This window comes from Manacus vitellinus, unplaced genomic scaffold (genome assembly GCF_001715985.3).
Source record: "Manacus vitellinus isolate BGI_N305 unplaced genomic scaffold, ASM171598v3 scaffold_3_pilon, whole genome shotgun sequence".
Taxonomy (NCBI): Eukaryota; Metazoa; Chordata; class Aves; order Passeriformes; family Pipridae; genus Manacus; species Manacus vitellinus.
The window spans coordinates 29,895,243-29,911,267 of record NW_021940535.1 but is presented as its reverse complement, the minus strand read 5'-3'; the positions used below and the strand labels follow the sequence as shown (position 1 = coordinate 29,911,267).

At 40.0% G+C, this 16,025-nt stretch overlaps 1 protein-coding gene across 6 annotated transcripts in view; it reads right to left on the bottom strand.

Annotated features, from left to right (window-relative positions):
• ICA1 (islet cell autoantigen 1) overlaps positions 1 to 12,842 on the bottom strand; it is a 72,329-nt gene extending 59,487 nt beyond the window's left edge. The window contains exons 1-4 of one of the 6 annotated variants that reach the window (XM_018075874.2): positions 12,730 to 12,842; positions 2,909 to 2,955; positions 2,762 to 2,832; positions 1,107 to 1,144 (exon numbers count right to left, since the gene is read on the bottom strand). In XM_018075874.2, the coding sequence (XP_017931363.1) occupies positions 1,107 to 1,123 (17 nt within the window). In that variant the 5' untranslated portion in view covers positions 1,124 to 1,144; positions 2,762 to 2,832; positions 2,909 to 2,955; positions 12,730 to 12,842. Of the gene's footprint in view, positions 1 to 1,106; positions 1,145 to 2,761; positions 2,833 to 2,908; positions 2,956 to 12,269; positions 12,379 to 12,729 lie in introns of those variants that run through there. The other 5 variants (XM_018075875.2, XM_018075876.1, XM_018075873.2 and 2 more) reach the window with 5 other exon arrangements.
• Positions 12,843 to 16,025: the final 3,183 nt, after the last annotated feature.

The following is a 16,025-nucleotide window of genomic DNA, read 5'->3' as shown; positions in this document are numbered from 1 at the left end:
CAGCCACTGGTACACTTCCCCAAAGGGTGGTTTCACAGGGGTATGTTACTTGCTTTGTTACTTTTAATCAGTGCGTTAGGCAATAGTGCCTTAATCACCAAGATTAAGGTAAGAAATTAAACTGGAAGTGAGCAGGGACTAAATTTTAAAAAGCACTTATACACAGAACTCCTTGGCTTCTTCTCCAAACTTGAAAAGTGAAGATATTTACCCACTTAATTCTACACAAACACTAGTTCCAAGAATTTAATTTATGTATTTAATTAAAATTAAAATAAAGGTCTTTTGGTGATACAGCAGAAAATAACACATGCAAAACATACCACATTTCATTTGGAATTCTGTACAAACAAACCATTACACACATGGACAACAGACAGCCTATCAACTTTGGTGAAGACTATATTGACTTGATAAATGCTACACCTTTAAAATACAAAATCTACAACCTCTAACAAATACCCCTGCATTATGAGAAAACAGAATATGAAAGTTTTAAAGTAGTATTATTTTTAAAATATTAATTATAAAATCCCGTCAAACCGCTCACAGGGTATTATAAAGGCCCTAGCTGTTCTGTTTGGGTGCTTTAACTTCTGCTAGAGCTGTGCAAATAACTGATATCTCATTTCAGTGGTCAAGTCAAAAAAACACCATAATTCATCTGATGTTAACTAGCCTTGATAGCTACCTCAATTGAGGTTCCCAGAAATTCTAGGGGCATTGTGCAAGGAATAAAAATGAGTTATTAATATTAGGTCCAAAAAGATTAAGAAAAAATGCTGGGATTAGTACAGATTCCTGAATTACAAGACTGACAAACCAATTGAAAGAATAAGAGGAATATCATTTTTTGTTCATACTTATTTCCATTACACAGGAAACTGATATCCTATTTTTCTATCTAGTCAATTAATTTGTTTTTCTAGTCTTTGGCAATTTTTCAATTTTTATTTTTATTCTTTTTAAACAGCATGTCTACTGACATTAGGGACTTCATATAAATAATAGATGCCAGAACATAATGTGTGATATAGGTTGTGACAATTCAACATACCAAATGCTATTAGTTCTTTAGAATAAGAAAAAATAATCAAGATACTTACTACTTATGACCTTCCATAATTCTTGTTTTCTTCAGACACTTAAATAAGAAATTATCAGTTAATACAAACACCATTATAACATAATTTCTAAGTTAAACACTAGAAATCTGCTACCTTTTCACATATAAAATAATTATGTTGCAGCATCTTCTTTACCATGTTACAAAAGTAAATTTTTCAATCTTGGACCATAGGCCTTCCTCAGGTAACACACAATTCTCACATAAATCCATGGCAAATGGATTTAAGTGGTGCCATCCATGATGCCAATGTTAACAAGTTTTCCAGGCAAAAGTAAATTTACCTGGCATAAATTCTGTGACTTTTGACAAGGCATGCCAAAACTGTCCATGCTAGGCATCATCCTCAGCCAAGTTTTTTCCTCCAAGTTTTAGTCACAACAAATTTCAATTACTTTCTATCTTTTTTTTTTTTTGCCTATATCCCACTGATCTATTTTTTTAAAACACTAGTTATTCATGTCTTGAACTTTATATGTGAAATTTAATGACCAGGTGATTTTTCTATGAGAGACACCACAGTTCCTTAGGATAGATATGATATATGATGTGCATTAGGGCTTTAGATTTTATAAATTACTATCTCCAGCTTGGATACTCAAGTCTCCCACTATACTTTGAGCTGACCAGATGGTATGCACATCACTTCCCACTGGTACCAAATTTCCCACTGGTACCAAATTTACCAGCCAAGCCTGACAGTCCTTATAAACAACAAGCACCTGGCTTCTCTGCTGCTTTCAGAGAGGACTGTTCTTCAGCACACAGCTAACATGCACATGGAGGCACTGCACCATGGTCGTGGATGAGACCAAAATGGAGCTGCTGAGATGGTGCTGCTGGGGAATGGCCTTTGATAAGAAGAGGCACAGAATGAACACACCAACAGGCTACACTAAGATATGAAGCTGATTGACTAAGAAAACAGTAATGGGAAAAGCAGGTAGGAAGGTAATGGTGCTGAAACTGAACTTTGGCAAGCAAGAAAGAAAAGGGGCTAGAAAGGGGAGATGTGATGCTGGAAACATATCTAGCACAGTGCTGCTTACAGACAGTGTGGTTAGCACTGGAGTGGCAAAGGGACTGGAACAGATTGCAGGAACCCAAACAAGGGAATGCAAACAACCTGAGTGCTTCCTGCAAGTGTGAAGCACATGCACTTCCATTTGGAGCTGAATGGAGCCAAACCCCAGATTTCTGAGTCAAACCTCTCTGCTGTCAGTACCTGTGAAACTTCATGGCATAATTCCATGAGATGCAGCAAGATTATATCAGAGCATGAAATTTTCCTGAACTGGAATTTTTGTGACATGCTCTTAAGCACTGCAGGGGAGACCATGAGAATATTCATAACTCTATCTTCAGAGTAGAGTTTAAATAAAAAGGCCAACAGCTGAACAAAGAGGAAGAAAGAATCATTTCAGATTGTCATTTGTGTTACAGAACCACTGAGTCAGACAAGGTACTGAATAGACAGCACAGGTCATGGCTTTGCTGTAGTTTCTAAAGCCACAGTCACAGGCAACGTTAATGCCAGTTTTCTAATACCTTTATGCTTGACTTCACTGTTTTCACACTAGTCCTCCTTAAGTCAACTGTGGGTGTGTTTGTGTGAGATAAGATCACAGGATTTACCTTGTATACACATCCATGACTCAGTTATTCAGTTGCACACTTGGTTTGACAGGACTCAAAGAACAGCCTATCTAGATGGAATAACATGTATATTACTTAGAACAAAGTGAAAACAACCAATACGGGAAAAAGGTCTAAGGCACTGACCTTACTCACTGTACACGTCCACCTGCTCCTCCTGGAAACCAATGCCCCTAAAAAAAAAAAAGAAATTTATCTATCAAGGTCATGGTAAAACAGTTCTCATTTGCAAGCACAGCTCAAGCTCTTTCTTCATAAACATCTGACCTTATATTTTGACGCTGAGATCATCTTAGTTATACTCGTCCAGGTCCTACATAGCACCCCTATGCCCTTAAGATATTAGTTGTGGGAATTTTTTAGTTCAAAGAGAGGATTATACCACAGCTATTAGGACAGTATTCACATGCTATGAAAATGAGGGTGTCTATTCCCTGTCCTGCTGTGTGACATGATGGCACTTGAGGTGTTCGAGGCTACAAGGCCTGCTGGGATAGTGTCATGTGGCTGATCAGGGTGGAAGGAAACAGAAGTGGAGTCTTACCCACACTGCCTGCTGGAAATGGCTCTTGGCATGTGATATCACCCAAAACATGCCAGGAGAGAGAAAGGTCCCAGAGAGTTCCAGGTAGAATAGATAGAAACCATGCCAGGGAGTTTGCAGTAATTAAACAGTGGGAATAAGCAGTGGCTCAGTGCTCAAGCTCAACCTCTGGGCCCGTTTTATTTCCAGTATGGAGCCACCTTTTGGTTCTAAATAAGAATTCAATTTTCAAAGACAGTTTGGTAAGCACTAGCATTGAGAAAACAGAACTGTGGTTGCTAAGAAATAATCAGATTACTTTTTATAAGGCTTGCAGTATTTCACCTATAATTTCTATCAAGAATGTTCCTGGATCCCATTCATTCCAGATGCTGTCCGAGAAATCTTCATAAAGAAACCAGTCATGCCTCAGAAGACCCATCTGAGTTTCATCTTTCTCAGTAACCAAGAACACTGAAAAACCTGGATGTCCACTACTATTATGCCATTTTTTTAGCTGTTAATTTAGACCACAAATGTGCATTTGCTTTGGGTTCTGCCAATCTGAATGTACCCTAAAAAATTTCCATTTATACAGACCTTGTTGCAAGTTAGATACACTCGTGTAAATTAATTCATATTTCATGTTTCAGCATTGCGGTTAAGCTCTACTGCAAAGGGAACAGTATATATTACACAGATATCAAAAAATGAAACAAAGGTAGAGGAACATAGTATAGAAATATTTATTGGGCCAGATGTAGTTGAGATGCTATTACAGAAATTCTCATGTTTATATCTGGGTGGTCAAGCACTGGAACAAGCTGCCCCCTGAGGCAAGGGATAGACACGGCCCTGAGCAACGTGCCCTTACTGGGCTCGGTTGAACAGGAGGCTGGGCTGTGCATTTCTAGTGCTCCCTTCCAACCTATGTGATTCCGTGAAAAATTTGTACAATGTAAAAGAAGATCAGAAGGGAGAGCAGCAAGCTTGCTGCTACCATTGGCTTAATACGAAAGACTTCCCACAAGGATGGCGTAAATGGACAGGAGAATAACACTGCCCCATGACCACTGTGCCTAAACACATACAAAAAGATACAGTGTGTTTTCAAAGTTACCTATGATATTTTCACCTTTTAGTAATATATTTTCATTCATAGCCAAAACTTTTAACATTAACATTCATTCTTCCATTATTGCTATATGTGCAATGTAAATTGTCTCTCCAGTAACTTATTAATTTTTATAATCTCTAACTTCATGTGTTGTTACTGTCTATTCCAAGTCCAGGAACAAAAGAGAGTTAAGGTATTGGTTCAGCTATAACAAAGGACACTATTAAGAGCATCTGGCTTAGCTGAAAGCAGTGAGATTTTTTCTGAAGAAATCCCAAGACCTAGGTCTAGCCTCAAAAAGTGAGAGATACTAATAAAAGAGGACTGGAAACAGCCCAGGAAAGTATCCAAGAATTAAAAGGAACATTTCATAATCACATAACAAAGAATCCCTACAGTCACAAAATGCTGTCCCTGAGGCTTCAGGAAGAAACCAAAGAATGAGCACATAACTTCTGACTGCTTTAGGCTTTGAACTCTGTTATGCTTTCGAAGAACAAGACATAAATGTCCTGAACAGAAGCAATAAGGCAGTTGCTCTTTGGCAAAGCTGACTACAATGAAAGCACATGACACTGACTTGAATCCACCAATACTTTCCCCCGAAACTGTAGTCAAATTTAAAATTAAACTTTTATCACACAGTTTTAGATATAAAAATGAGCTTAATTTGCCACAGGGAGTTGATGTAAGGAACTTTTTTTTTGTTTTCCTTCCCAGTGTATTAAGACTAAAAAAAAAAAGATGTTTCAATAAATAATATTATACTGACAATGATTAACAAAAAAAACCAAACAAAAAACCAACTGAAAAAATCATTTATCACCCTATAGGAAAGCATTTGTATCAGAAAGTTTCCATTATCTTTGACAATAAAGAGTTACACAACACTAGTGACCTCCATGACAGTCTCTATCTTGACAAACAAAAGGTGGGGATACTCTAGATGGGGGAAGGGCTATCAGAAGCAAACACAGGTGTTTTTTATCGTGCTGGGGAAGGCAGTGGAACACTACAGATTACTGTACACAAACCCACATTTAATGCTGCAGTGCAGTAATTTTGCAAGTACTTTTCCCAGTGTTTTGAGAGAGACTGATGGTACTTCAGTTTTAGCAATAAACCTGAGCTGGCCCTATTCATAACAAGTCTGCTCAGAAAACAAGGGACCACAATGCTGAAACATCCATTCCCATATAGATTCAGCTGGGTTCATAAGTCCTGCTGAAACCTTGGAAATCCCTAAGGGGCTCTTTGAGGAGCCACCAAGAAGCCTCAGGATTGTGTTCCAGAAATCGTCATATTTGCAGGCTGATGCCAGAGAAGACTGGCACAGCCTCTCAGCCCGGACACTGTAAAACACATCCAAACTGTTTCTAGATTCAGTTTGACTTCAGGAGTGATACAGCTGCATAGCAGAATTCTTCAACCCTCACATGCAAGCAATGTGTTCATCAGGAGAGACATAGAAGAGTCTGCACTTTCACTGATTGCACTGTCCTCTCATTTTATTGTTCTTTCAAAGCAGCTAATAAGTTCTGTGGCTCTTCAAATCCCCACAGACTCTATGTATCCTAAAAGCCTTGCAACTTATAACTTCAAATATAGCAGAATCATGCATTGCAGTTGATTTACTTATTGCAACACTTTTATTAAAATGAATAATCTTCCAAGAAACTTTTAACACAGTAATAGTAGAGTGGTACTAAGTAACAACAACCAATAAAAAAAAAATAAATTTAAGGAGTTCTATATGTAAAAGTTGAGTGATAGTTTCATTTATGTAAAATACTCTGAAGGGAAGAAAATGTGCTTAGGTGAGGGAATCAATGCCATCTGTGTCTCCAACAGCTCTTGGCTGGCAACATCTCTCCCACTCTGCTCCCTGGAAGCTGTGATCAAACTGAATCAGGTGAATGGGCCTGCAAAGCAAGAAGCAGTCTCACTGCAAGATGAAGACTAGACCGGGCACAGTTTTATCTCTGCTAGTCTATCTACAAACATGGAGCTTCAAGTGACTTTTCATTTTGCCTTTTCCAAACAAAGGACAATATTAATAGCCTGAAGATCCTTATTATCCATATTGCCAGTGCAGGAAGAGTAAAAGCTGTCTGGGTCTATACAGGCATTTGATGTCCAGATTATGCACAGACTTAGAAGTATTCCTACTCTTAACTACATGAATAGCTACCACTGTAATTCAGCTAAAATTAATCTAGAATTCAAGCTATATCTATGAAAAATTACAAGATTTATTTTTTCTTCTAAAGCTCTTAACTCTCAACATTGATGTTCTAATCCTGCAGAATCATCCATGCTTAGCTTTGCATCCAGGAGTCTTTTCATTCTGTTAGACCACACACTGATGCACTTGTTTATTAATTCAAACATTTTGCAGATTGGTAAGTGCTGCATTAGCAGTTCCTTCCATCCACTACAACTTTTTGTCTATTCCTTTGTTTCAGACTGATCCACAGCTTTGTTACTTATCCTGGGAAGCATATATCTTAGAGATTAACCCCAAGTTCTCAGGAGAAGAAATATAAGATTTCAGTATCAACAGAATTACTCTTTCAAGCTATTTCAGGAGCTGACATCTTGAAAGAAGTTTCAAACATTCTTAAAAGAAGCACAGGATAAATGGCATCTGTTATACAGAGAGAGCTCCTTTTATATTCATATACCTGGGAGGTTCTGAGAGGGAAAAAAATCATGCTGTTTGACCCCAATTATCTAACTGTAGTGTCTAAATTACCATATAAGCCTCTCAAAATAAAGTCCCTGTAAAAATGGTGAATAGAACCTCCAAAGAGCAAATCTGAGCACTTGAAAGAGAGCCTCACCACTGCGTTCTGTGTACACATAAATGATGCTTTTCACAAGAAGCACCTGAACTACACAGCTAAATTATGCTGTGAGAGTGCTTTTCTATTCCAATTCTCTCAAAACTAGCATTTCATGGTGGTCTGCTGAATTACTGGGGGGAAAAAGTGTCAGCAGCATACTGAAAAACACTGTGATTGGGACACAGCCATATCCTATAAACCTCCTGGAACCAGTTTTTAGTTTCATTGCAAACACTTCTGGAACTAACACTTCTATATGCAATTTTGTCCATTTCCTTATCCTCTCTATCAAGGCTTTTGAGACATCCCAGCAAAATGTTATTTCTTTCTATTTATTAATTCGTCTTGATTCTTCAAAGAATTAAAACAAACAAATAAGCAAAAAAGAACAACAACAAAAAAAAAACTATACAGAAACATCCAAAACAAAGCAAAACCACAAGAAAACAATAAAACCCAAACCCCAAAAACATACCAACCACCCCCCTGCCCACCCCCACTGCTCCCTGAAATTTCACATGCAGAAAAACCCCAACCATGTACTCACAACAACAAAATATCAAAGAAACTGGAGCCCATTCTCCAAGGCATCAGTTTGAGCTAATAACACTCCCTTCTTTCTCAAGCTAGTAAACTGCATGGAGAACAAACCAAAGTAATACCAGCAGGTATCTTAAATGACTGACTGCAATTAAGGACTTGTATCATTACAAACAATGTACAAGCTCTGAAGAAATCTGAACATTTCAGATCTGCTTTCTGTCATTCTGCAGCAATACCTAGGAACCCATCTGCAAAAAGTACATCCAAAAAAATACTATTGGCATTAAATACATAGTGAACTGTTTTTCACTGAATTTTACACTGACTCTTAATACTCTCTATGCAGGGCATATGAACCACAGCTACTGCAGAGAGTACTGTTAAGAATTATTTTTTCCAAGAAACAATTGTCATGCTTCTAATGTTTCAGAATACACAATTAACATAGGAAATTATTCTACTTAATTTCCTGGGGTAGTATAAACAAAGGATGATATCCAGGGCCCTGTTTCTCATGCTATTCTTTAGTCTTTATTTTTCTATTTCCAACCATGATACATACAAGTTAATAGAAGACAGTGGCATATAAAGAGAGAAAATTTACACATTGAAAACTTACTGCTCACTTATACCTAGAACTTAAAGAGTATTCAATCCATCTGAACTGTACTGTTTTTCAGTACTGGAGTGGTTAGAGGCAAGTTTTAGCTAACACAAAAACGTAGAAATTTGGCACTATGTCAGCATGTGTTTTAAAACCTGTTTTTGCTCCCACGAAGTACAAGGACCAAGTCAACTGTTAGCATTCCTCTCTAAAAAGTAATTTTGTGGCTATTCAGTACTATATTCCTATCATATTATTCCGAAACCTACCAAATCAAACTTACAGGCATAAGTGATTTCCTTTCTAGAACATAAAAGGTATTGGAATGACACTTGGAGCTGGCTTGGGTTTGTTTTTGTTTTTTTGCAGATTTTTAAGCAGTTGAATGATAAATTCCTGAAAACAGTGGTTTACCTCAAAAGCACCGATAAGAATAGCACATGCAGTCAAGACACAGCACACGTAGTCTCAGAAAAAATATTTCAAATAAATGCTGGTAGACGCACAGCTGGAAGACTGATGAGCAAACACTAGCACTTTCTAGATAAGTTCACATGCATGCAGAACTTAATCACTAGCACAAACCCAGAGATATTTAATCACACAAAAAATTAATTTTAAACTCCTTTTTCAGATTATACTGATTTTTCATCTGCTTATTGTGAAATAATGTAGGGACAGCACACAGTGTCAATTTGCCCTCGTGTAACATCTTTTACTTGACTATTAAAGTATTCCACTTACATTTGTGAAGAACACTGAGTGAATGCCCTCAGGAAAGAACCAGGTAAGCATCATAAGTACTATGTCCGTTTTATGAAAGAATTTTTGAATATAAGTCACTGAGTGGCAGGTCTTACCTCACTGTTAATGAGCAAAACCAGGGATATATACAATCCAGTATTTAACTTCATTCTAAATGCAGACTTGCTTCATTTTTCAAAAATTATTATCAAATTGTTTCGTAATACGCATTTGTTCCCTTAGTTTCGAAACCAGTGTTTGCAAACTTAGCAGCTGAATAGTATTAAAGAAAATGCCATGAGGAACACGCGGTGTGCATAGATTATAAGAGACAGCAAGATTATTATTGTGACACATTCTACCTGTAATCAGTCTAGAGTCTTAATATTAGGAAACTTTCCCTTGTAGAACCTATAGGAAAAGCAACGGACAAAGAAAACCCCAAACAAACAAACAAAACCACCAAAAAACTCTTTTTGCATGTATAGGATATTACATATAAACATATATGGTTTTAGAACTGCAAACTAAGGGCTCTTAATTAGATACCCTATTTGCTGGCACAGTCAACCCTCTCAAGTTTCTGCCTCCCTCCTGCCTTTTCATCCATGTAGAAGACAGAAAGCAATTTATACCTAAGGGGAAACAATGCTGGACGAGGGAACAGGAGAAGATAATTTTCTCTAGATTCCCTTTCACAAACATGGATAAGAGATTCGATTAACAAAATAGTCTTAGCATGCACAGCAACAACAATACAGGGTGACCTCCTTTCACCACCCTTTGAGTAAACACCATCAGTACAGGTTGTATATTCTCCACAGACACACAGTCCATTCAACTTTTATATTACTGTTCTCAGATCCTGGCACACCAGCCAACTGTTCCAGCAGCGGTGATCCCTACGAAGTTACTTGCAAGATGCACGAGTACTGTTTCTGTGACTCAGTACAGGTGGTTCCCAAGGTTGATGTAAACAATTGTGCAACTGGTCAAAATGCCCCTCAGTTTGCCATGGCTAACAATAGCCACAGGAAAAACTACTGTGAGACTGTTATTACTGCAATGCTTAAAAGGTCAAATGTTTCTACTGTTCTTCACTGCTTGGTTCTTTGTTTAACAAACTTCACCTTCCGGGCTTTTGTATTTTTAATGCTTCTGCATCACGCGGCATAATTTTGTCTTTAGAATGATTTTATGGTTGATAAGTGGCAAAAACATCTTGAAGAATCAATTACAGAGCAATACTCTTGGAGGAGATTTTGCAAAAAGTATTTAAAAGAGACTTTGAGAACATTTTTTGTCTTCTAGTTTAGATGAGATATTGGCACATTTTTTTTCTGCCAACTTGTACCGACAGCTTTCAACATTAGTTGAAGACTCAAAAGAGACGTTATTATTCATTTCTTCCAGAAAAGATTACTTGGGAAATCATCAGAACAATTTAGCAGCTGTGTAAAGTATGGACAAGAGAGAAGAAATGGAAAGATGGGTGGGCCTGAAACTCTACTAAGGGAAAAAAAAAAACCCCTAACCCTGCAGTAGGCTTCAAAAGGAATTTTACTTTGCACTGTGTGATTCCCTCCACACCCCAATAATATAAACTTGTGAAAGAAAAATGTTAAAGAAACCTCTCCATACAGTCATAACTGGTCTTCTTGAACCTGAAAATCTTCAATAACATTCATATTTGAATTTCAACTCCAACATGCACAGTGGAAGAAATCACCATTATCTAAAAAGCACTTAATTTCTCAACTAAGAAGGAAGTAAATTCCAATGACCAGCATCTAAATTTTTCAGTAAAGTGCTTGAACCTTTCTGGACATAATGACGTTTCACTCATGAAGTTCTGACAGTAGAGAAACTTTAGAAACTCATTTAGACCAAGGTTTGGCAGCATTTAACTGCCACATCACCTTCCAGTAGAGTTTGTCATGTGAAAAACATGACTAGTTATACCAGTTATGGCAGTTCACGACTCAAAAGATCTGTGTGGCTCTATGCTAAATTCCTCCTTCAGTGGTATTGACATAAACCTTAAACCATTACATTACTCAGTTTACACCAATAAGCTACTCCTGTTCAAACAGCAGTATAAAAAATTGCTGAAGTCTAAATGAGATGCTGCTGAACTTCATCTAAGTACCACTAAAAACTGCAACTTCTAGATCTGTGTCAAACACATAGCACTGTCAAGGGGTTCATCCACTCTCTCCTTGAGAACCCTGGATAGATCAAGTAGAAAAAGAGTGGATTACCCGAAAAATCAGATGAAAGATCATAACCAAATGCAGTCTGCACTGCAGACTCCAAAATCCAGCCCACCATTGCCTCTGCCCAACACTTTGCAGAAGTGATCAAACACAGTTTTGTCCTTAAACAGTCTTGCTAGAGCAAAACAAGAACAGTTTGTTTCCAAGAAGTCTGCTCTGAAACAAGAGTCACCGCTGCTTTCTGAGACCCAAATTAAATAAAATCTATCCAGAAACTGAAAGAAAGAGGATAACACAATTAAACATGGGAGGGGGCATCAAAACCAACAAACAGGTGCTTCATGGAAATAAAAGGTCACCTTGGTTTAAACAAGGCTTGCAGGAAAATATCACAACCAACCAAACAGAAGAACAACTCCAATGCCAAGCTTCCAAAATACTACCACAATGCAACTTGGAGGTAAGGGGTTAAAGAACGTACCCCTGAGATTTCCCGATTCAGTTTCACATTTATACATTTGAACTAAGACAAACCCGAGTTACTGTTTTAAGAGAGGCCATGCAGATCCTTGAGGCTATCAGCATTATGCAAAACAGCGTGGAACAGGAGACTTATTTACATTTGGCACTGAATATATCCATAATGATACCAACAAATAAAAGAGCACAGTGCCCTTCACCCTTTTCTCCTACTAAGAATTGACCCGATGTTTTCCTTTTTCTTTTAAATTACTAGAGCAGCCTACACGGATCAGGTGGAGGGATATAGAACAAACCTGATTATAAAGATCAACCTTTCACAAATTATAAGCTTTAACTCAGAAATTTGGGTCTCTTGAACTGCCATTTCCCCAGCTGTCACTGCCTGGGTGCCGGTTCGATGTCTGACATTACCTGACCAGAGGATGCCCCGCCACCCCTCTCGACCCGGCCGGGCCCCAGAGCGGCACGGACCGCAGCTGGGCAACCTGCGCCTCAGCCCGGCAGCCCAGCCGGAAACCGCCGAGGAGAACCGGCCGTTTCCCTCCCCGCTTCCCCCGGGCACAGAGCCAGGGAGGATGTACGGGAGGTACAAACGGATAAATGCAATAATCACAGAGAGACGACCGCACGGCGGGAGGGGGAACACAAGGCACAAGGAGGGGCAGATGCCATCTTGTGCCTCAGAGATGTCTCCCTGGACAGGTCCGGCCGCGGACCCGATCTCGGGCGCCAGCGCACAGGCCCGGCGGCCGCGCGCCCCCTCGCCCGAGCGGGCTTCCGCGGGGGGAACGCGCCCACCCGGGCTGCCCGGCACCGGCGCTCCCCGCCCGGGCCCGGCACGGAGCCCAGCGAGCCCCCTTCCCGCACTCACCTTGCGGAGGGGGAGGGAAGGGCTAAGCCGCAGGCGCCGCCGCCCCTCCAGGTGTTCCAGCGCCGCTGGCGTCAGCGCGGCGAGCGGAGCCGCCTGTGCCGCGTGGGCGCCCCCGCAGCGGGGCGGAGCCGCGCCCGGCCCGGCCGGCCCGGCCCGCCGCCCGAGGCGGGAGGCGCGGTCGGCAGGTCTCCGGGCTTGGACCGGCAGCTTTCCTCGCCTCGGTCACTGCCGGGGCGCGTTTCCTCCCGCTTTCCTGGCTGCGCTGGGAGGGAAGCGGCGGGAGAGTCACCGCAGACTGGGGCCCTCCTTGGGCGCTGGTGACCCCCTCAGCCCCAGCCTGCTGGGGAGCGCAGGTGCCCCGCGAGGAGCATCAAGGAAATATTAAAATGTTTTGGCTGCCGTAAATTCACAGTTGTCGTCGAGATGGTGGAAGCTTGGAGGAAAAGGGCCCTTTGACGTAGCGGGCAGGTGGCAGTGTCAGAGGGGGTCAGGGGAGCGTGGGGTTTGAACTCACGTCAGGAATGGGTCACTGGGGGGTTGTAAGAGCTGTTCGAGTAAAGGAGGTGAATTTTAAGCTGATTTGAGAGCTTAAAATGAGGGGGAAAGTTCACAGCTGGCATTTGAAAACGAAGTAAAGGAGAAACGGGGGAGCAGCAAGATAGGGTGAAAAATGATCCCCCTTAAATAGGGCAGTGTTAACTTACTGGTATGGCACATGAGGAGGGCGGGGGTGTAAGCACAACGCAGGGAATGAACATGGGGATGGAGAAGGTGAGTTTAAGTTGGTAGGGCCCCAGGAAAGGTTTGAAGAAGAGAGGACAGGAGGAGACTGTGGAAAATAGAAATGAGGTCAGTAATGAGGCATCATTTGCTGAACCTTACAGGGGTCTGAAGTGCTCGTGTCAGTGTCTTGTTTTTGTGAGGCACAGCTGAGCAACTTCACTGTAAGTCACACACCTAAGAGCAAAATGCAAGATGTTTACAGCAACAGGGACTGTGCTGTGAAACAGTGACTCTGAAAAAGACTTGGGATACTAATGAGTAGGTAGCTAAGCATGCGCTTCCTGAGCTTTGAAGAAGTCAACAGGGATAATTTACTTAAGAGCTGTATAACCTGAGGAATTTCAGGGATGATTTGGGAGGTTGGTTACTTTCCCTTTTTGACACTGGTGCGACCACTAACAGCAGGTCATATCTGAGCGGGATGTATGTAGAGCAGATGGTGTGCTGACAAACTGGAATGGGTTTATGGCAAGAAATACAAGATTGTTTTCCAGAATTGCAGAAATCCTAATAGGATAGTCTTTGTGGTAAAGCACAGTAACAGTGAGCAAATATTTTCATGGGAGAAAAATCTCCTAATGAAGTCCTCAGTCTTGCAGAAAAAGGTAAAATACTCTTCAGCATCTGAAAGCTTGGAATACAGGAAACCTGATGTGAGATATCTTGTTTACCTTTAGATGTTACACTGTAGGCACTCTTAAGCTATGTTGGTATCCTAGAGCTCTCTCTAGAGCAAAATGAGAAAGATGTATTTTAGGGTGTGTTTTATCTAATTTATTTTAGTTTCTAATGAGATTAATCATATTCTGGACATGAGTTCCCATGAACTCATGACCGTGAAAGAGTAACAGGTTCAGGTGTAAATACTTACATTAGACATATTACCCCACTAGTCAAATAAATTCCAGGTATTACTGGTTTTGAGAGAAAAAATATTCATGGAGTTCTTACCTCTTCAAAGGGAAGTGGTGCTAATAAATGACAAAAGGTATCTCTGCAGTACGTGAGGGTCTGGGATCCCTCCAACCATGTCTGACACTGAGTTGTGTTAGCTGTTTGTTTCTAAGTGAACCTGAAGAACTCATTGTGTCTTTTAAAGGGATTTATATTGCAAATCTCCTAGAGGAAGGTGAAAAAAGAAAATCTCATAGCATGTGAAGGAAGTACTTTAGCCATTGCAGGAGCAGAACCAAGAAGAAAAGGGAGATTTTATTTGGTAAATTTGAAAGTATTATTTTTCTTAGTTGCTCCAGGGTAAGTTAGGTAGGAGGGCAAATACTCCAGAATAAGCCTTAACTCAGGAAAACACTGTACTTTTGTAATCATGGAACTATTTTTATGCCAACAGTCATGTATGTGTGTGAATATACCTAAACCCAGGACTTAGGCTAGCTCATTCCTTGTTTACGTGAGGCCAACATCCTGCAAATTACAGACAACTTTTTTCATTGTCCACCTTAATGTCTCAAACCATTAGCCAAGCTTACTATATAACCTCAATTAGTTTTAGACCTTTATTCCTCGTTGTAGTGCAGGCATATCTTAATCTTTTATCATGTTTCATGTAGTTTATCACCAGACTTGAATGTTATAAATATAAGCAAGTGCCATCTGGTTGTTCTAGCACCTCTCTTATCTCCCATGGAGATATTTTTAGGTCAGCAGAAATATAGAAATGTAACTAAAGCAGTTATTGCAAGTAATACATGAAATAAGGTGTACCTATTACTTTTCACAGTTTAATTCTTTGGCAAAGCCGCCTGGATGCATGAAACACCCCAAAGCATGGTGCTGCATACATTCTGCTACTAACATTTTTCCCTATTTGGGCATCAAAGTACTCTAGTTACTTAAATTAACTAAGCAGTTGGTTCCCTGACCTTAAACACGAGTCCATTTCTGCTGTTCTATAGAATGCCACATCCTCTTGCAAACTGAGATTGTTTGGATGACATAATTAAAATTGCTGTAAGATTCAAGTAAATATAAAGTAAGCACTCTGTGGAGGAACTATTAACCACACCATGGTTGGAAACATCACATTCTGTGGTAGAGAACTGACTTTCCAAGCCCCTAGTCACACAAACCTGGAGCTTTTGAGAGACTGAGCTAGTGTTTAGTCTTAGCCCTCATCTTTTAGGACCTTTTCTGCATCTGAGCCTTATGTTACACTTTGCTCCAGCTACATTTAATTTGTAAAAGGACAAATAAAGATTGGAATCGTGCTGACTCGGTGAGACTCACAGTCTGGTCATGTTTACTGTACCACATTGCTATAGAGCGTACCACGGGATATGCTCCCTTTGTCACTTAAATTGGTGCATCTCCTGTATTCCATGCTGTGTATATAAAATACACTTAACAAATGTGTGTAATGGTTTTTAGGTTATTATATTTCTTTAAGTAATAAGACAGCAGTTCAAATAAGAAAATAGAAAACTGTCAGGGGAAAGAGAGAGTAAGCTGAAAATTCAAGTATTTTGGTAGCCCAAATTTTGGTAATGTCCTGTTTT